Source organism: Haliotis rubra, unplaced genomic scaffold, assembly GCF_003918875.1.
Source record: "Haliotis rubra isolate DU_JTF1 unplaced genomic scaffold, ASM391887v1 Scf1465, whole genome shotgun sequence".
Taxonomy (NCBI): Eukaryota; Metazoa; Mollusca; class Gastropoda; order Lepetellida; family Haliotidae; genus Haliotis; species Haliotis rubra.
In genome coordinates, this window is record NW_025765409.1 from 62845 (window position 1) to 86200 (window position 23356).

Sequence of the window (23356 nt, forward strand, 5' to 3'; positions counted from 1 at the left end):
CATTTACTACATGAACTAGAAATGAAAGAAATTTGACTTTTTTTACAGATAAACAACAACCGAGGCAATAGTAGCAGTCATCGAATGTTCCAACGGCACTTTTGACGTCAGGTACACCACAGTTAGTAACGTGTGTGACCCCACTGAGAATCAGTTACTGCCTGGCACCTCCTGCCCATAGACGGAATCAGATTGCGGATGACAGTCTGGGGAATTGTAGCCCACTCAGCCGCCAAAGCGGCAGCTAGCTGTTGTAGTATCTGAGGTTGTGGTTGTCGCCATCGCAGACGTCTATGAGAATTCATCCCAAAGATGCTAAATTGGGTTTAAAATACGGGGATCTGGAAGGCCATGGCAGAACGTTGATGTTGTTGTTTGCTAGGAAGGCTGTGGTGATGTGTGTGGTGATGTGGTGATGTATGAGGACGGGCACTGTCCTGCTGGAAAACAGCGTTGACGTTAGCCATGGTGGGGACGACGTGCGGACGCAAGATATCATAGCGCTTTGCTCTTCCCCCAAGCTTTTAAGCCTGTCCTGGCGTTGTGAGAGATGGCATGAATCGGGATTCATCGCTGAACCATACGTGTCTCCATCGTCCCTGAGGCCATACCCCGTGCGCTCGACACCATTGCAATCGTAGCTGGCGATGCGGCCGGGACAAAATCACGCCTTTAACAGGACGTCTTGGTCGCAACCCTGCCTCTCGTAGACGGTTACGGACAGTGTGGTCCGAGATCCTGATGATGTCCCGTTACTGAGGATGCAGTGAAGGCAGCATTTGTCATCCTTTGGCGTAGGTGGCGTAACCGGATGTAGCGGTCTTGGGCAGGAATGGTGACACGTGGTCTACCGGATCTGGGAAGGTCACGTGTTGATTGCTGCTGTTGGTAGCGATTCCATAGCCTCGATATGGTGCTAGGGGAGACATTAAAAAACCTCGCCTCCTTGCAATCGTCCGATGGCGTTGGGTGGTGGTGGGGTAGTTTAGTGGTTAAAGCGTTCGCTCGTCACGCCGAAGACCCGGGTTCGAGTCCCCACGTGGGTACATTGTGCGAAGCCCATTTCTGGTGTCCCCCGTCGTGATATTGCTAGAATATTGCTAAAAGCGGCGTAAAACTAAACTCACTCACTCACTCCGATGGCGTTGTTCCTCTGAGTTTCGTTCAGTCTTGGCATTATGAAATCTGTGCTGAGAGTTTTAACCGAAGTGAAGCGAAATCGAGAACCCTGCACTCTAGTCTGTCTCACAGTCCCTGAACCACATTAATTTCCCTACTGCCAAGCCCTCTCTGCGGTGCTAAAGCCCTTGATAAAGCAAGTCTAGATTTCCTCAGTCTCTCTGGTCTCCCTAGGGCTCCTTTTCAATATACATGGGCTTGTTTGTTACTATCAAAATTATATATATTCAGAGACTAAGCCTTAGTCTACCTGTACTCATATGGTGCTTGTTATGCCTTTTGCACGTGCATGCCATGCCTTTGCGTAAGTGGCTCAAAACCACAGCTGTTGCGTTTTTTCACCGTTAATCATCTGTGTAAGAAGTCATTTCTTAACGATTATTGCGATGAAAATGCTTTTTGTAAGCTCCACAACACAACATATTCAGTGTTCATAACTCTAAGTTTCCACATATCTAAATTTATCAGGATTTTTTCACTTTTGCGTTACTTTTTTTAAGAGTATATTTTACTCAGTCATGACACTCCGTGAAGAAGAGATAAAACCCACCAGAGGAGACATCCTCGATTTTCGAGGGTTTTATTATCATTTTCTATGAAGATACATACCCTTGACCGTCTCGCTATACATTTGCTTCATATCGAATAACACATAAAATAATGCATACAATAATGAAACAAACCCCGTACAACGGGGTCACCTGTGACCTCCGTCATAAATGTTCTTCATATGGAGATTCAAAGAATTCGCTTCTTTTATAATGATATTTTCGAACTGAGGCATAGAGAAATTGTTGATCATAGTTCTTAACAATAATTATTCTGGAGAGTGTACAATGATCTTTCTGCCTACGTCAAATATTCATTGCAAACCACCGTCATGTTTCATAAATAAAAACTATCTTTAGAATTTTGGGAGACCTTTCTCATGTGTAACTGATAATTCCACCGACGCCCATGCCACACTGTGGATGCGTAGTTTAGAATACGATCTTTCTTCAAAAGGATGTTTCATATATACAGCCAATACTGCCATACTTCACTGCAAGGGGTACTCATGTACTCAGTGGTCGCTAGTAACATCATGTTGTATGTCTAATGTTATTAGCTCAACCACAGTAAAATACAAAGTGAATTGCAGTTGTGTCTCTGGGGCTCGTATTCTTACAGAGTGTTCTTAGTGAAAATACCTACGACCATTCCCTGACCTTAAGAGTATATAAGTAGAAGTGACGACGGAGTAATGCCTGATGGAATTACACAGATACGTGTCATGGGGATTGTAGGACACGGGTCAGTAAAGCTGGGTATGTTCAGGAAAGGGTAAGAGAATCACAGCTGCTTCAAACTTGAAGGAACTCTTATGTCTGATCTGCGGACAGTATTGTGAGGGTACACAGTAGCAAGGTTTGGGAACGTTAAAATTGTTGCGAGGGAACTCTGCAGATATATTTTTACCATGGCAAATTGATTAAAAGACATATATGCAAAGTTATTTTGGTACTTATGTGTACCCTACCATGAGTTGGTGAGCTAGCTGACTTTGTGTGATCACATAGCTCACACTGAGGGTGTATATTCTAACCGTATTAGTATTCAATATAGTACTAGAGATTATACTTGACTAAAGTGTTATCCCGTATACGTAAGATGTGTTATACCATTCACACCATGACACTTATAAAATTACGTCGCCATCCCGATCACCATCAAGACTTGTTGACCAACGCATATCTCTCGCCACTACGTCGCTTACAACGTTTTCTGTCATCACTGAATCAGAGGCAAAACCTAAATTGGTCAGTAAACATGGTGTAACGCTTTTGGCACAAACCTATCCCAGGTGTTGCCTCGCCTGTCCGGAACTTTGCAGTCAATATTCGGCTAACCCATTCAATAAACATTAGATGTTCAAAACAGTAGATGTTGAAAATCACCTTGTACATACTTTTCTATTGATGACAGGAGCAGATTTGAAGCTATTGCCTTTTAACAATTAATGAAAGCTAGGTCTCATTGCAATCCCATCCGCTTGACGGCATACTGACACCTTTTCTTCTGTTCTTAGAGATAGTTTCGGAAGTATTTCAAAGCGTATCCTTAGCTCCGTAGCATTGGAGATTGTGAGTTCCCCATAAGGAAAACGCCCTTTTACCCTGTATCTGCACGTGTGTCACGTGATGTTCATACGCAATGTTAAATTCCACTACTGAGCAACATAGATGCTGCTTTGATATGTATTTAATTTAATTTGCATTTTATTGCACAAAAAGTCAAATATTAAATTCCTTCACGTAATCAGGTGGTGAATAATTCTTTATTTCTTGTTTTAGGCATCCGGCGGTCGTATTTTTTCAAGAATAAGAAAAAAAATTCCCCGCTAAAATTCTATTAGTATTTAAAAGTAATATTATTTTGACTGGTGATGGTTTTCCCCTCCTGCCTTTTGGTTTTCTGAGGACAAAAATCCGTAAAACAAGTAATAAAATTGGTGTAGCCTCAAGTGGAATTGCTACACCATATATTAGTCACTTCACCCCTGTCAGTTTTACAACTATTCATTAGTAACAAACGCACTTTATATCCGTAATCACTAACTTAGTAATCACTGCTCATGCTATCGATCACTGGTTTACAGGACCAGGATTATTTACAAGATCCTGTGATATAGCTGGAATATTCCTTACTGCCGAGAAAACACCATTCACTCACTCACACAATACTGAAAATTGAAAGAAACAATGAAAGCGGCAATTTTACAAGCACTTTATTTATCAATCTTTGTTCTCATTGTTACAAATTATATCGTCGGTCAGAGAACTACAAACTGTGTCATGATTAAGAGCTGCTCAAGAAATAGACATAAAACTGTCTATGTTAGAGTGAAAGCTTTGTGATATACAGGCACGTTGAGCGAAATACACAACTAAGTCTAGAGTTCTCACCAGTTTAAAGTCCGACATTCATCAGAAAACAACATAATATGTCACTTTTAAGTTGCAAAAACATATATTTGATCATGAAACTATTAATGCGTTGATTGAAAACACTTGTAACAAAATAAGTGAAATGGAATAAAGAAAACTGTACTTTGAAACAACATATCTCAGTTTTGTGCTCTCAACTCAACCAAACCTGACATTCATTAGAAAACAACATAATGGCTTAACATAACAACTTAGTTTAAGCGGCAACAACACGAATATGATCATAAAACTATTAACGCGAGGATTCAAAACATTTATAATACACAGGAGAGTGAAGTGAAATAGAAAACATTGCTATGTGAAACATTTTGTGTAAAACCTGACTTCACTAAAGACTTATATTCAACACATCAGATTTCACAAACATCACACAGTGTCTCCTAATGGTGGTGGTTACATCAATTATTTCAACATGAAGATACTAATGTGATAATTCTAAATACTTTGTAGACATTGTACCATCATCACGTGCAGCAAAACATCACATTTAGCAAACTTCGCTACTTTCTGTAAACATGAAACATGAAACGAAACGGACCCTTCTATGTCCGCTTCGCTGAGTAACGTGGAGGTCAATGAAACGGCGGGTAGTCTCTCAGTTACACTGGTAACGTCACACAGTCTCATGTCTGGCGTGTTTTCTATGTCAGCGCATGGTGAATCAGAGACTTCTTTGTGTCAGTGATGTCGATGTCCTCACCGCTGACCAGCCTCATGTTGATGGTCAATTCATCCGACCAAACACCAAACATGGGGTACAGGTCTTCCGTGAAAATCTCATCAAACTTGGCTAAAACAATCTCTCTGTTCAAGTCGACAAATGCGAGTCTTCCCCTCGCCACATCCAGCACAACGCCATAGTGGAGGGTGGCCTGTGTGCCGGGAGTGCGGAACACGGTGTTCTGCTGACACTCGCCCCGTTCACCCTCCCTGTACACCGTGGTGCAGACACTTCCCGGGTGTATGTCACAGCTCTCTACATTGACACACCAGGAGCGACGCTGATCAGAAACCCACCACACCCTGCCTACCTGACCTGCCTCACTCACCCCCATCTCCAGTACAAGGCACCACGACCCCACCACCACCCGCAGCCTGGTGAATGTCTCCCAGTATCTAGGTGTGCTGTATACTGGGGCGAAAGTAGAGTAGGATGGAGGAAAGGGGATGGGGGTGGAAGTACAGGTCCCCCAATACTCCTGTAACCTGTGCCTCTCCTGATCTGACGGTGTGTGGGACGGCGAGTTGATCAGCTCACCATCTGCAGTTACTTGGCACCATCTTGTGTTTGCTCGTGCGGCGTCCAGATGTAGTTCAGGACCTGGAAATACAGATTGGGTTTGTTGTGAGACGAGTTTATTTACTGTCATTGACAAAGCCGGGTGTTTAATCGGAATTGCATGTGATTATCTGTAAACAGCTGAATGATCCTTTGTGATTATCTGTGAACAGCGCGCTGAATGTGTGACTGTGAGTTTCACCAGTTGCAAACTGGGTGATCACTGTCACACACAACGGAATAACTGTACTGTAAAACTATTTGTGTGTGAATTCTAAATGTATTTCAAACAAAGTTACGTGATTTGATAAACGAATAAATACCGAGCACAACAATTTTGACATTTTTTTTCCGGCCCTGTTGATGTGATGTTGAAGACAGACGTCGAGGCGCTTCGTCAAAATATACAGAAATACTTGCATAAATCACGATAAAAGTTATAGTGTGGGAATTCTGAACTTCTTTAGTGCAATATGGAATACAATAAAATAGAAAACAAAGTCAAGTGAAGACATTTTGACATCTGTAACAGACAACAGACAACATATGAACGGGCAGCTTCTATGTCCGCTTCAGTCACTTTCACAGATACAGCGTCACGCTGAGCGGGGAATGGCGGGATGTACGGTTGTAACGATTTGTAGGGGAATTCTAAATGATGGTTACACATAGATACATTTATTAATACGTAAGTAAACATGAAACTAATATATTTACTTCCAACAGGTGTTGTGTTGAAAGCAGACACTGACAGAATCTGATTGTAAAATAATACGTCATATACATATTGCCCCATGTAATATATCCCTGACTAAATCTTTAACGTCTGTGCAAGGTTATATATCTTAACTATCGCAAACATGAAGTTATTTCGTTTTGTTTCTCTTTGCTGATGTGCACCAAGTTTGTCCTCTTCATGGACCTTTTGAGTGGCGGTGGGTGAATGAGGTGAAATTGGGTTTAACGTCTTGCTTGATAATATTTCGCTCATATGACGACGTGCATGCGTGTGTATGTGTATGTGCGGCTGCTTGTACTAGCCCAGACTAGCTGGTTTTATAGTGCTGAGCCCACTGAGATACCATGCCGCAGTGAAGCATGAATACCCCACTCAGACACATTATACTGACTCCAAGCCGACCAGTCCTTGTTGTACCCATTAATGCCGAGCGCCAGGCAGGGACCAACACGTACCATATTTTGGTATGACGCGGTCGGGGATCGAACCCGCGACCTTCCGCTCTCCGGGCGGACGTTCTAACCACTACACCACGGAGGAGGTACTTGAGGGGCGGTGGGGTGGCCTAGTGGTTAAAGCGTTCTCTCGTCACGCTGAAGACCCAAGTTCGAATGCACACATGGGTACAATGTGTGAAGCCCATTTCTGGTGTCCCCCGCCGAGATATTGGTGGAATATTGCTAAAAGCGTCATAAAACTAAACTCACTCACTCATGGACTTCTATTTATTTAAAGTATCTTATAAATAAGATATATGTTATGAAAGATTCAAGAAATGTCTGGCTCGACTCTGCATGTAAAAAGTCAGTTTCGCAGAAATAGCACTTCGCTAAAACTTACTGTTGATTTCTGCTGTCAAATGATAGTTTCTACAATCCTTTACAATGAACAGGAGCCTGTATACACCGATATACCGTTCAAACAATATGTAGGTGAAGTTTTAATGATGATTACACATAAATACGTTCACTAACGCATGAAAAGCCTTTGAACTAATATATTTCTTCATTCGTTATCAGGGTTGTTTGTCTATATATCGCCGCTGGCATGTTAGACAACACACCGACAGTTTGATTGTACAATACCAAATGACTATCAATTCCCTTCATTTAACCGATGTCTGAGATGATGTTTTTAGAGAAAAAAAGGTTTTGTTTTGTTTTGTTTGTTTTTAAAAAAAGAAGTAAAGTAACAACTGTGCAAGGTCATATTTATGTGATTTAATCGCTATTCGGCTGACTGACTAATTGATCTGAGATTTTTGGTGCGTAATCATATTTACTGGACACTCGGCCCATTTATACGTACATGAGGTACGAAAACTCAGTGCAGATATAATATGTGACAGTGAGAGAGGCTAACAACGACCTGAGGGATTGTGGTTTGTCGATTTCACAAAAAATAAAACGAATATAATCGATCGTTGACAGGGTCACAGTCACGTGACTGCAGGCAGAGAGATTTCCACGATTCATTTCACGTTTTCTGTTACTAGGCACACATGTATGTTGACTGTCACTGCTCTGATTGAGAAAATGAATACTTATCACAGATTTGTTGATTCTATCGGAAGATATAGAGCTGATAAGCTCAATCAGAAATTTTGGGATATAGCACAGACGGCAAACAAGTCCAGCAAAAGGCAACGATTCAGAAGTGGAAAGACCAGGAAGTCTGTTAATAAATTTACTTATGTTTTTGTGCTGTTCTTCAGACATTTGTAGTTAGTGAGTTAATATTTAACGTCACATCGGCAATATTTCAGCCATATCGTGACGAGAACAAATGTTGACGTTGGTAAAGAATATATGTTTATGATAAAACCTGTCGTCAAAGGAGAGTAAAGCGACTAGATTATCACAGTTAGAATTACCAGAAGTTTGTAAACAATTAGTGAAACTCTGTCCTTTTCTATGGTCACCAAATTGAATTAGCTGAATAGGCGGACCATTTCCAAGGAAAGGTTTGAACTGGTTGTCGCCTAAACCAAGGATGAATCGGCTCGAGGGGGTAGTTTGGGATTTGTAGTCAAGTGAAATGCCTTGTAACGGCCTCTAAAACCCCGTGGGTTATGGTTGAGAGCGTTTATTATGAACGACGGGGCAGCGTTGGCGTGGCAGTCCAAGCTTCTCAGTGTTTATTCCCGTGCGTGTTTACAATATAGATACACTTTATGGATAACAACTTCTTTATTTCGTGAGTGCGACGTTTCGATACAAATTCTTGAATCGTTGTCATTCCTATTTGACAACGACACAATAATCTGTATCGAAACGTCGCAGTCAGGAAATAAAGAAGTTGTATCCATAATTTTTTCTAATGTATATTACACGTCCACACTTCTAAAATTCCACTGAAAGAAGCGCGTGTTTAGATTTGTAAGATATATAAGTACTCAGTGCCCTTTGCATCCTGATTTAAGGTTACATCTCCCCAGTGCATATTTCTATGAGAATTAATGCTGCGAATCCCACAATGATTCCCATCTATCTTAATTCCTTTGTTTATACTTCATGCTTCACGTGTTTAAGGCAAACAATGTGTAGTTAACTGGCTTCCCCATGCTATTGCAATCCTAATTCCCACTGTACTGTCGAAACACTAACCCACACTTGTCTATATGCCTCTCAATCTCTATTCTGTTAACTCTCTGATCTTACTCACTGGACACAAAGACGCACCTAACACTACAAACATCCCTAAGCCCACTAAATAACGACCACAACTTTCCAAATCTTTTTTTTTATTATAGGATATTTATATAGCGCACTTATCCATGTATCTAGTACATGCTCAAGGCATTGACATTTTTTTAGGTAGATTTCTTATCAAAACAGACCTTCTAGGTCGCATATAATCTCACATGACCAACTAGTGCTGACATAAAAAAACAACAATCTGAAGAACAAATAAGCCAACAACAACAACAACAAAAAGAAAAAAACAAACAATACAAATGCCAACCAAACCATCCGGTTGAAGACTATGTATACGAGGAGAAACCTTCTCACCTGGTGATTATGTATACGAGGAGGCACCTTCTCTCACCTGAAGACTATTTATACGAGGAGGCACCTTCTCTCACCTGAAGATTTTGTATGATTATGATTATGTGTAAGATTATGTACACAAACAGGAACCGTGTGTCACCTGAACATTATGTACACGAGGAGGCACCTTCTCTCACCTGAAGATTATGTATACGAGGTGGCACCTTCTCTCACCTGAAGATTATGTACACAACCAGGAACCTTCTCTCACCTGAAGATTATGTATACGAGGAGGCACCTTCTCTCACCTGAAGATTATGTATAGGAGGAGGAACCTTCTCTCACCTGAAGATTATGTACACAAGCAGGAACCTTGTGTCACCCGAAGCTTATGTATATGAGCCAAGAGTTCTTACCTGAAGATATTGTACACAAGCAGGAACCTTGTGTCACCCGAAGCTTATGTATATGAGTCGAGAGTTCTTACCTGAAGAAAATGTACACGGGCAGAAACCTGTGATATGAGTCGAGACTTCTTACCTGAAGATAATGTACATGAGCAGGTACTGTGATATGAGTCGAGAGTTCTTACCTGAAGATAATGTACATGAGCAGGTACTGTGATAGGAGTCGAGAGTTCTTACCTGAAGATAATGTACATGAGCAGGTACTGTGATAGGAGTCGAGAGTTCTTACCTGAAGATAATGTACATGAGCAGGTACTGTGATAGGAGTCGAGAGTTCTTACCTGAAGATAATGTACATGAGCAGGTACTTACCTGAAGATAATGTACATGAGATAGGAGTCGAGAGTTCTTACCTGAAGATAATGTACATGAGCAGGGACCTTGTGTCGCCCTAAGCTTATGTATATGAGTCGAGAGTTCTTACCTGAAGAAAATGTACACGAGCAGGAACCTTACATATTACTGAGCGAATGCAGTGAACCTGTGTGTATTCACGTGCACGATGAACTGAACCTATGTGGATACATCAGAAACAACGCCAACTGTCTCAACTCAGCTCAAGTGATTTCATTAGAAACAATGCCAACTGTCTCAACCTAACCCCTGTGCATACGTCAGAAAGAACGCTGACAGTCTGAACAGATCCCATGGATACATCAGAAACTGAACAATGCCAACTGTATGAACTGAACTCAAGTGGATTCATTGGAAACAACACTAGCTGTATGAACTGAACCCATGGGAATGCGCCAGAAACTACGCTTACTGCTGGAACAGAACCCATGTGGATGTATAAGAAACAATGTTATATGTATGAACTTAACCCACATGGATGCATCAGAAACAACACCAACCGTCTGAACCTATCTTAAGTGGATACATCAAACAACAGAACCCGTGCGGGTTCATCAGAAATAACGCTGGCTGAATGAACTGAACCCAAGTGGGTGTATCACAAACACAGGCGACTGTATGAGCTGAGATCAAGTGGATGCATCGGCACATAGTTGAGTTGAGTCGGGCTTTACGTCACATCGGCATTATCTCAGCCATATAGTAACGAGAACGAGCCTGCTTGAATACACATTGTAAGTACAAAGTCAAAATTAGTTTTGTTTCAAAGACATATATTCAGTACATTGTCATTTAAAAACAGAGAATGTCATAGCACTAAGTTTAAAAGCAGGCAATTCGTTAGTCACTTTATACAGCTACAATTTATGATATAGATCGACTTCCCTCAGGTAGTTCACTATCAGATGAGCGCTCACGCGGGAGAACAGATCTTTCAGATTTGTTGCATGATAATGCAAGTCCCTTGCAGACGATAGGTCCACACAGTCAAGCAGAATATGCTTGATGGTGAACATTTCATCGCAAGAGACACATATGGGGGGTCCATCCCCATCCGTTTTCAGCAAATAGTCATGTGTAAACCGAGTGTTGCCAATACGACATCGTCGTAAAATTACCTCATCACGTCTTGACTGACAACCCAAGTAGGTATAACCAATTGTTGGCTTCAATTCATGAAGTTTCTTTCTTCCTAGTTGAGTGCCCCACCTTTTCTGCATGAGGTCCCGAGTACAACTTGTGATAGTGGGTCTGAAATCACTGTACGGGATTAGCAGTGGAAATAAGGGCTTGTCAAGAGCTGCTTTAGCTTCAGCATCGGCCTTTGTGTTACCTGCTATGCCGACGTGACCCGGCAACCAGCACAGGACGATGTCACTTTGGCCAGTAGAAAGGTCGTTGTAAAGTTCAAAAATGTCCAGAATGATTGGGTGACTTGAAATTACATTTTGAAGTGCTTGAAGGCAAGATAATGAATCTGTAAAAACGAAGAAGTTTTTGGGATGATTCTGCTGTTGAATGTAGGTCAAAGCTGAGAAGATAGCTTTGGCTTCAGCGGTGAAAATGGAACTGTTGTCGGGAATCCTAGAGGAGACAGTCTTGGATCCAATGACTGTAGCACTGGCAACTTGGCCATCGTCCTTGGATCCGTCTGTGAAAATGGATCTATGGGTGTTATACTTTGAACGTAGCTGTTGGATCACCAAAGGATTTGTTTCAGACTTTTTGAGTTTGTCGAGGGTAGGATCGACCTGTGGTTTCACCATTTGCCACGGTGGTGAGGACAGAAGTCGGTAAGGTGCAATGATATTGATATCGATTTTAGCTGCAGATATATGTGGTTGGATTCTGATTCCAAGTGGTGGAACCAGGCTTGGCAGATTAGGAAACAGGTTTTCATAGAGCGGGTTGAAAACACAATTGTATGCTGGATTGGACTCATTTGAACGTAATTGAGTGATATACTGCAGTGAGAGTTTAATGCGGCGTTGTTCAAGGGAAGGTTCATTGGCCTCCGCATATAGACTGTCTACCGGAGAGGTCCTAAAAGCTGCAAGGCAGAGCCTCAGCCCTTGGTGGTGGATAGAATCTAATATTTCTAAATTGCTTTTACAGGCTCCACCATAGACAATGGAGCCATAATCTAGTTTACTGCGAACCAATGATCTGTACAAGTGAAGGAGGGTAGTCTGATCCCCCTCCCCACTCTGTATTTAAAACTACTTTTAAGTCCAGAGCCTTCAAGCTCTTTGTTTTCAAATATTTTATGTGAAATAAGAATTTCAAGTGACGGTCGATTATGAGTCCCAGGAATTTGGCCTCTTCTACTACCTTGATGGGAGTACCATCTAAAGACAGATCTGGATCCTTGTGTGGTTTGTATTTACGACAAAAGTGAATACAATTTGTTTTGGATTTTGAAAACTTAAAACCATTTTCATTGGCCCATTTTTGGATTTTGTTAAGGCAGAGTTGTAGCTGCCTTTCTATTGTGTGCATGTTCTTACCACGACATGAAATATTGAAATCATCCACGAAAAGGGACCCATCAACACAACTGTTCAGAACGTTAGTGAGGCTGTTAGGTTTTATGCTAAAAAGTGTGACAGACAGAATGCTGCCTTGGGGGACGCCCTGATCTTGGTGGAAATAATCAGACAATGTGGAACCCACCCGAACTTGAAATTGTCTGTTGTTTAAAAACTGAGATATGAATGGAGGTAGTCTACCCCTCAATCCAAACTCGTGTAAATATTTTAGGATACCATGTTTCCACGTTGTATCATATGCTTTTTCGAAGTCGAAAAAGATAGATACAGTATGTTATTTGTTGACAATGGAGTTTTTGATGAATGATTCCAGAGGCACCAGATGGTCAATGGTACTTCAGTTCTTTCGGAAACCACATTGGAGGTCACTGAGGAGGTTATTGGTCTCCAAGTACCAGATTAATCGATTGTTGATCATGCGCTCCATGGTTTTGCAAACGCAGCTAATTAGCCTGTCCCAGGGCAGTACGTAATTCATGGAGAGAAAACGTTTCATTGTAATTCTCCCCATTATCAGAGTTAAAATTGACTGATTTCTTTTCTTGTTGGGTTTGGTATTTCTTGAACTGAGGGTTATAATTTGATGAGGAGGAGTGGTTTGCCAAAGTTTCGCCAAGTTTGTTTGCAATTTCAGATTTATTTGTTAAGAGAGAGTCACCATCTTTCAGATGGCGAACTCCTGATTTTGACCCTTTGCCCTTAATCTTTTGAATCATGTTCCACACCTTGGACATGGTTGTGAGTTGATTTTAGGCACATATTTCCTCCATGACCGGCGTTTAGTTTGTTTGAAGGTATGTCTTGCCCTGGCATTTGTCATTTTAACAGCATTCAGGTTATGCACTGTAGGATGTTGTCGGAAATATTTTTCCGCCTTCTTCCTATTTTTTCTAGCTTGTTTGCAGTTTGTATCAAACCATGGTTTGCGTATGTGCGGGTTTGCAGAGGACGTTTGGCATTTAGGACGTCTGAAAATAGTTCCATGGGGTCAGGAACATTCCTGAAGTTGTCCAGCTTAAGTTTTTCAGAACATAGGGTTTGGAATAAAGGCCAATTGACCTTGGTAAAATTCCATCTTGTTGATGGTGGTTCATCCGTGAGGTTGATAGGTGTAAGAATTGTTGGGAAGTGGTCGCTTCCACAAAGGTCGTCGTGGACCGACCATTCAAACTCATTTAAAAGATTAGAATCTGTAAGTGATAGATCGAAAGCAGAGTATGATTCAGTGGCAGGATAGAGGTAGGTGTTTGATCCATCGTTGAAGATGCATAGATTATTATTTGAAGGAAACTCTTCAAGGGCCTTTCCCTTACTATTTGTATCAGTACTCCCCCATAGGGGGTTATGGCCGTTCAAGTCGCCCATGATTATGCAGGGCTTTGGGAGTTGATCATTCAAGTTCTGAAGATCTGATAGGCGGACAGTTGAGGAGGGAGGAAGATAAAGTGAACATAGTGTAAACCCTATGTTCAGAGTCATGCGGACAGCATCAGTTTGTAGGGTGGTGTCAAGTGGTACAGGGCTATTGAGGATGCCCTGCCTCACCAGGATAGAAGTGCCTCCTGTAGCTTTAACACCGGGAGGAGAAAAGGAGTGGTAGGAACTGTACCGACGGATGTCGAAATTATCAGTCCTTTTTAGGTAGGTTTCTTGGAGACAAAACGCAGACGGTTAAAAATCTTGAATCAATAACTGTAGTTCATTAAAATTATTCTTAAGTCCTCTGCAATTCCATTGAATCATGCTTTGTGGATTCATGGTGCGTCCACTGGTGACATGTCACGTGACAGTGAGGAAGCGTTTGAGGAACTCCCATCTTGCTATTTGTGTCAGTTGGAGATGGAGTGACCTCCATATCCAAAGGTCCAAAGGAGTTGTGGACCTCGAGGGGGACCTCTACCGGAGAGGTGGTCTTGGATTTGGGTTTTGGCAGTTGCTCATGCTGCTTTAATCGTTCTGGTTTCTTTCCTTTCGTCTTTTGACGCACCTTTCCTGTTTCTGGCTTTGGAATAGGTTGTGGTGTTTGTGATTCTGATGTTTTGACGTTTGGTTTTGGGGTTGAAGTGGTTGAGATTGGCTGAGAGGAATTGACCCAAGTCAGATCGGTCTGGCACGAGATACTTGCAGTAGTGATAGTGGGACGGGAGACAGCAGCAGAGTAAGTGATTGTTGAAGAGGAGACAGTTAAACTTGTAACCCTCTTCTTCGCTTTGTGAAATGATATATTTTCACAGCAAAAATAACTTCTTGCGGAAACCAAATGGATACTGGGTAATGTAGGTTTCCGCTGGGTTTCAGTATCCGGAAACAGACAATGATAGTTTCCGCATAGTTGACAAAAGTGAAACTAACAAATGTAGGTTTCCATCAAGTTTCTACAACTGAAACTGCCATTGTGACTTTCCATTTAGGCTCAGTTCGCTGAAACATTCATAGCAAAAATGCTGTTGCGGAAACCTATTGGATACTGGGTAATGTAGGTTTCCGCTAGGTTTCTGTACCCAGAAACTGACAAGTCTGTTGGTTTCAGCTTAGATGTAATGACAACCTCATAATTAGCCTTGTGCTGATCCATGGGGGGACTATATTTACTTACTGTTACATTTGCAAGATAGTTTCTATATACAGAATCCAGCTAGGGTCCATGCAGGAAGCAAAAGAACATTCAGGTGTTGGCAATCTACAGTCCATTTTTATATTGTACCGTTAAAGTGTTTTATGGTTTTATGCTAGTTTTTAGTGTACATTTGTCATAGGCTAGTTATTTTACTGTCCTTTGCAGACAGGTAAGTATATAAGTTTGGTTTTTTCATGTACACATTTGCAAATTTACGACTTTCATAGTTACCATATGGCTGCCGATGTGACTTTGTAACTCACTCACTCGCCATTCTACATACAGAAACTTACAATGGTGAATGTGCCATTTATTACATTTTCAATGAAAAAACAACAAACACAGTAACACAGTCACTGTTATGATTCAGCTGTTTCATTATTTTGAATAGCTCACATTTGAGTAGAACTCAAGAAAAAAATCAAAACGTGTGCGTTTGAGAAGCCACATGAAGAGGGAATCTTCAGCGTTTGAGAACACAACTTCTGTATGAATATGAAAATAATCAATATGTCAAAACCTTTCAAAGTTTTATGCATGTGAAGAAATTAGGTCAACTTGGGCAGGCATAACATGGTATTTATTAAACAGATTTCAAATTCAAATTCATGCTTATTTTATGAAAGGCCATACATGAAGTGTGCATTTGAAGGTGCCTTAATGTATCACATATACGCAATAACAATCTCACATAGTAAAGACTTGGCAACTCGCTCACAATCATGAAGCTTCTGTTGCACTCATGTTGAGCAGGCAGCAATCCTCTGGTACATATGAAGCAGAGCCTGAGTTGAGACATTTGTTTTCCCGCACAGAGAAAGGGGAAATATAACCAAGTTGATGACAACAAGGCTTGAACCAGTCCACAACCGCAAACAGATGGTGTATGCTCTACTTAGGATGTCTGCTGGTGAATGTGAAGAGTCCTGGTTGGTGCCTGGCACAACATCGTTGCCATCCTCATCATCCCACACAGACTCTACATCATCCTGCAAATATAATGCATACAATGCTTAACACATGTATACATATTCAAATGCATGCACAGTGGTACATATGATCACAAGGAAATTATAAAATTAGAACGAATAATTTGTAGATGTAACCAAAAGATTGTTTTCACAATCACAAAGGAAAGCATACATTTATATTGTTTCTTCCATTGGACATTGTGACTTATTTGATTGATAAAAGATGCCAGAAAATAGTAGCCAAGCCAGTGTACTCATATTCAAGGTGACATCTACTACCAAATCGCCAATTGAAATCTAAGTATATATAGGTACAACGGTACGTACATATTTTGAATAGATAGGAATCATGTTTAAACACTGAATGTAACACCTGATTATGTCAGTGATCTTATTCATTTCAAATTGAAATGACCAGCTCAACTGAGAAAAGGCTGCAAAATCTGACATTTCCCTTGATGAAAATATCGCCAGTAGGTATTTCTTAGTTTTATCAACCCTCTAAGGAAACAATTCACAGCAATATAATAACATAAAATGGGCAATGACCTTTACTTGACTTGACTATAAAAATTGTAAAATGTGTAATACAACTTGTTCACTTTCAGTTACAGTTACATATCTGATATACAATAATTAATATATTCATTTCTGATATATGAATGATAGCAAAGGGACAGTGCAAACTGAAGTCGTTAAGTAAGTGAAACCTGTGCAGTGAAGTATCTTTGGTGACTAACCTGATGAAAGACTGCCGTCCATTCGAGACGGATTCATTGTTTCCCGACTGGCAGTGCGGACAGAAAACTTTTTTTTTTTCTTGGACCTGAAAAACATATCAACTTATAATTACACTGGAATCCACGCACTGTTACATTTTGAGTGATTGTATTTTTCACAAAGATAAAGAAATTTATTCTATACATCAATTAAGGTGTTTACTTGTTTTTGACTAAAGACTAAATGAATAAAAATATTGTTATAAGATTTCCTTTTATGAAATTAGGAGTATGGTATGGTGTTACTATAAATGATTACGAAGCCAAGCCTCTTGTCAATATCCAGAAGTCAGTGGATCCACAATAGGTACTGTAAATCATATGATTTAAACAATGATTTTTTTAGAAATGTTATACGTGAGTTGTGTCAATGCATTGTAAGGCTAAGAGGTTTTATAACTGATTACACAAATTATACTGACTGACTGAGTTTGGTTTTACGCCGCTTTTAGCAATATTCCAGCAACATCACGGCGGGGAACACCAGAAATGGGCTTAACACATTGTACCCACGTGGGGATTCGAACCTGTGTCTTCGGCGTGAACGAGCCAACGCTTTAACCAGTAGGCTACCCCACCGCCCCTACACAATTTATAACACAAAGCTAGTGTAAAGTATATGTGATGATAGTTTTAATGGTTATAACATGATGAAATAGATGAACTGGTATAATTATATAAATACCGCCATATGGCTGGAATATTGCTGAGTGCAGCGTAAAATTAAACTCACTCAGATAAATAGAACTGACATTTGATAAGCTGGTAATATATACTGCAAAATTAGATAAGAAAACGTATAATACATGGGAATAGTATACGTAGATCTAGGTGTAGAACTGAAAAGAATGAACATGATATAAGCATTTCTAATATACATGTATGTTTTGAGCTCAATATGTAAATTACTTACATGATGATGTTTTACGTCCAGCAGAAATATTTTCGAATATTGCCTACTCCTGAGAGGGTTTTGAAAAATCACTTATTTGCCACTAACAAAAGTTATTATGAGAAATAAATGAGTAGGACTCATAAAGCTCAGGCTTTTTTAAGTAACATGAATATGTTTCACAGTTATTCACTGTTATTTATCTCCAGGCCTACATGTTGATGCTTGGCACTGAGGAGGAGCAATTAGTGTCCCTAATGCGATGAAAAGACCCATAAGCCCACTTTGGGTACTCACATTTAATCTGCTCATTTCCACTTTTCACGGTCCCCTTTGATGTCGGCAATGTAAACAAATGAAAAATTGGCGACCGGATCACGTCCACGCGAGACTACCTCAATCATTATAAAAACACATCTTATGTCTATAGTGTATGTTTGTTTTGTTGTATAACGCGGAAAGCTATTGTCAAACTGTAATATTGGAGCTAGATTAAAAAACAACAACAAAGTGTATTTCCCATGAGTCTTTGCGAGACGCCATTTTCATGACCGACTCAGTCTCCCTCAAGGCACTGGACGAGACCTGGAAAAGAAAGATGGTAATGCCTGCGAAAAACTCGCAGTACCACGACCGTGTCAGGTAAGACCAAATGTTTTGTTGTCAAATAACGTTTAAAAAATTATTTACTTTACGTACAGAAATCCGGATTGGTAAACAAGCTAATCTCGCGAATTACAGTCATTGGCAGTACTCGTCACTGTGCATAATTTCCATAGACTTGCATGTTAATTTGGTACAGCTAGAAAATGTGTCTTGAATTTATTTTCCGTTTGATATTATTCATATTTCGCACATGTGTCATGAATCATCTCTGCTGCAAAGACATAATTTCCATTCTATTTTCCATTCAGCATTTCAAGAATGACAATACTTTGATTGATGAGTGTCATTGTTTTGACAATTTGTAACATCAAAGCTTTGAAGGGCATTTAGAAGTGGAATGCATAAGATGGGCAAGATTTATGGATGTCAACTTATAATTCACAATAAAGAAGTTGATATCCATAAATCTTGCCTTTCTTAATTTTAAACATGGCGGTCTATGGGGAAAAAATACGCAATGTTGTATATATGTTGCTCATGTAACCACAATGCGGAAAATACTTGAAGGAACATTACATGGAAATTATGTTTCTGTGACCAAGATGATTTCCTAACAACCTGCAAAATTTGACACCAAATAAGGAAAACTGAATTAATGAAAATTACACAGCTACACTAAAATAACATGCAAGAGAATTTTGCCGACTGACAAATACTTAAGTCCCTTGGCTGTAGGTGAATTCGTAGACCAGACTGGTTCGTAGACGTGGAAATCCGGTGGATTCGTAGACGGATTGAGCGGTGGATTCGTAGACTTTATTAAAATGGGAAAAGTTCAACCTCAATGACGCTTCATCTTTATTACACACAAAGTCACACAGTAACAATATTTTTGTATCACTGAAAACAAAGCATAACAACTTCGTTATACACATTCTAAGTAAATAAACAAACTTAATATATACTATTATTCAATTATTAATACACGTCTACGAAATCACCGTCTACGAACCAGTCTGGGTTACGAATCCACCGCGTCTACGAACTGGTTCAGTCTACGAAATCACCGTATCCCAGTCCCTTGTATATACAGTTTCGCTCGAATTATTTTTAAATTTTAGTGAAGTAAAACAGGTCTATCAAAAAATATACTTTATCTACTATTTTGAAAAATATAGCAAATATATTATATATTAATGGATTTGTTTTATTCATTTAAGCTGTTGTGAGAAAACTTTTGTCACGACTACTCCTGGAGGGAAAGGCCACCCTCGCTGATTGAAGGTATGTGTTTATGGTACTACGAAACATAGACATAATTTCATTTTGAATATTTGATTATTTCGCTTCCTTAGATTCATTTTCAAAAAGTTACATTTGCAAGTGGATTTGAATAACCGGTAAACTTAATTATGATTTCAGATTGGACCAAATAAAGCTTAACTTCACACCTGTGTGAAATTGCAATCAAACTGACACCTTGATTTTACAATACCGTAATTACTCCAAGGTTATGTCACATGAGATAACTAAACTTCATTTATCAGGCCGTTCACTTACCAATTGCATAACGTGGAGTGATAAATCTGTAGTTTGCTTGCTAGTACAAATGTCACTGCAATTGTTTGGGTTTTTTTTAACATGAATGAATGAATTGGGAAATGCAAGGAAAAGTAACGTCTTATTGTTTATTTTTTTCAGCAAAGCTGATGATGAGTCGGGAAACAATATAATGGTCAGCAGGAACATGTGATGGTAATTTTGACTTATCTGTAGTGACTTTCATTATAAATAGTTAATAATTTCCAATTAATGGTGTAAAGACAAGGTTTATGGATGTCAACTCCTTTATTATGTGAAAACACGTTTCAGAGTGAATGCTTACCCCCTCGTCAAGTGTAAGCATTCACTCCGAAACATGGTGTTTTCACATACTAAAGACGTTGACATCCATAAACATTCTTGTCTTGTATTATTCACTTCTAAATGCACCCCAAAGACTTGATGGTGTAAACATACAGTCTCGACTGGGTGAATATACTTGTGCCTTCAACAATACGAACTGTAATAGATTGAATACAGCAATTTGATGAAAACCTATTACTATATAGAAAATGCAATCCTTTTGGATTAACTATTTTAAATCATCCTTGGCATTGGCAATTTTTTGTTGACTGATGTTTGTGTAATTTATTAAAATAATCTAGTAATTCGTTATTATCTGCCATTTTCAGAAACTTGCACAGAGCCTAAACAGCCTTGCATCTATCGATTGACCAGATAGGCGAAAGAAAAAGGTAGCGACAACACTCACCATAGACATGACATCACCAGTCGTGAGTGACGATGATGTCAGTTTGTTGCATTCCGCCCCCCTTCGCTGGGAGTCCAGGAAGCTTAGGGCATACAAGACGACACTGGATTTGAAAAGAATCTACGCCGTCACTGCTCTCGCCAAGGCCAACATGAGGACGAGGATGAGGCATCCAACCAAAGTAATAGAGGAATCTCCGCCCAGGGATGCCCCAAAGTGGCCTATTAACTAACTGACCAACTCTTGCAATTTAATTGAATTATATTTTCAATTTCATAATGTAATTTTTATTTTATTTTATTTTTGTATTGCAAGCTGTATGTTGTGTTATTGTATGATGTATATCATAGCGGTAGTTTGGCGATAGTTGTGACAGAGTGTGTGGCTTCATGTCAAGGCGTGCAAATAAAAGCCGATGCAACTATGTTCTATTACTGTTTTTTAAGTTGTATGTTATTATTATTTTTCACCATAAGCATGATTTTAGGAATAAATTTCATATTTAAAATGCTATTTCCAAATAATAACTGAATGAGAGTTTAACTGATGATATTACTACTTTGTTATAAATGATATATGATTTCTTAAAGTGGATTGAGTTATGCCATAAATGTTTTGTTCTGTTCTTTAATGATATATTATTAGTTATATGCATGATCCTTATTTGCCTTAAATGCTAATTCATATTCATGTTGAGAAAATAAAACAGTGAATCTTACCATATATTCTGTTGTTCTTTATGAAAACGTTATGATTATAACAAATTGCTTATTGTTTTTAACAAAGTTTATAATATGAATAAATAAGAATGTTTAAAATTGGCTCTATGAAACGCATATGAAAACCCGTGAAACTGAAACTGGTAACTGAAACTATGCAGAAACTATGTCGCATTGTGGGTAACTGAAACTCTGCGGAAACCTGTTGGAGTCTATTTCTGAAACCTTGCGGAAACCTGATGGATTTAAAGTTAACTGAAACCCAACGGAAACCTGATGGAGTGTGGGTAACGGATACCTTGCGGAAACCTCTTAGATTGTGGGTAACGGAAACCTTGCGGAAACCCTTAGAAAGTGGGTAATTGTAAGTTTCCGTCATTGCGGATACTCAATGTAATAGAACGGAAACTCACTGGATTCTGGTGGAAACTTAAGTTTCAGTCAACTTTATATCAGGTTTTCGCATTGCGGAAACCAAGTTATTTTTGCTGTGTTTCTTTGTGTTTGATCCTTATGATCTCTGATTCACGTTGCCACACGGGACAAGATTTGGAAGAAGCCACATGGTTACCCCCGCAGTTTGAACGCTTCACTTCCTTAGTACAATCATTGCTCTCATGCTTGTCACCATTTGGTACATAGACCTCCACACCAATGCTGCAATAACCGGCTCTAATTGATTCGGGAATCTTCGATCGGGCGAACGTAAAGAGGTAGGTGTTTGTCGGTTGAACCACACCTTCCTTCTTGATAGTGAATCTCTTCACGGCTGTGACAGACTGCCGGGAGAGTTCCTGGACAATTTGTTCCTCAGTCATGTCAGACAGGCATCGAGCTCTGTCCCGTACAATGCTTCTACACGTGTTCAGTGTTTTATGTGCTGAGACAGCAACCTTTACATTGACAAACTCTTGTAAATTCAGTAAGTTCAGGGATTGCTCTCTCCTAGCACATTCCACTAGTAGTGAGCCGGATCTGAGCTTTGTGACATTAGCAACCTCTCCGCAGATACCAGCGATACCCTTGGAGACTGCAAATGGGTTCAATTGCAGAGGTTGCTTGTCACAAGCTTCAATAATTAGAAAACGTGGCCAGTAATTAGGTCGAAGGGGCGTACTCTCGTCAGACGAGGACTTGTAGGAATCCATCTGTCTTCATTTTGAACCGGGGTGTTAGGAAGCCATGTTGCAAGTAATGTGGTTCGGCACCCCCTCTCCTCACCCACCATGGAGTGTCAACACGGACGATCTTATAAGGCAGCGGATCTCCAAGCTGCAGAGTTGAGTTGGGCTTTACGTCACATCGGCATTATTCCAGCCATATAGTGACGAGAACAAGTTTGCATTAGTAAACATTGTAAGTACATACTCGGAATGAGTTTTATTTCAAAGACATATATTGATTACATTGTCATTTAAAATCAGAAAAAGTCATAGCATCAAATTTAAAGGAAGGGAATTTGTTAGTCACATTTCATAGTTACAATTTATGGTGGTTACATTTCGCAGTTACAATTTATGTAACAGATCAACTTCCCTCAGGTAGTTCACTACCAGATGAGCGCTCACGCGGGAGAACAGATCTTTTAGGTTTCTTGCATCATAATGTGAGTCCCTTGAAGTCGATAAGTCCACGCATTCAAGCAGAATATGCTTGATGGTGAAAACCTCATCGCAAGAGACACACATGGGGGGGGTCCATCCCCATCCGTTTTCAGCAGATAGTCATGTGTAAATCGACTGTGGCCAATACGACATCGTCGTAAAATTACCTCATCACGTCTTGACTGACAACCCAAGTAGGTATAACTAATTGTTGGCTTCAATTCATGGAGTTTGTTTTTTCCTACTTGAGTGCCCCACTCTTTTTGCATCAGGTCCCGAGTATAGCTTTTGATAGTGGGTCTGAAATCAC

At 39.9% G+C, this 23356-nt stretch overlaps 1 protein-coding gene across 2 annotated transcripts in view; it reads right to left on the bottom strand.

The window, feature by feature from the left end:
- Positions 1-3931: 3931 nt before the first annotated feature.
- LOC124269695 overlaps positions 3932-23356 on the bottom strand; it is a 68578-nt gene continuing 49153 nt past the window's right edge. For both annotated transcript variants that reach the window (XM_046704730.1, XM_046704729.1), the window contains one exon: positions 3932-5487. In XM_046704730.1, the coding sequence (XP_046560686.1) occupies positions 4808-5487 (680 nt within the window). In that variant the 3' untranslated portion in view covers positions 3932-4807. The remainder of the gene's footprint in view (positions 5488-23356) is intronic.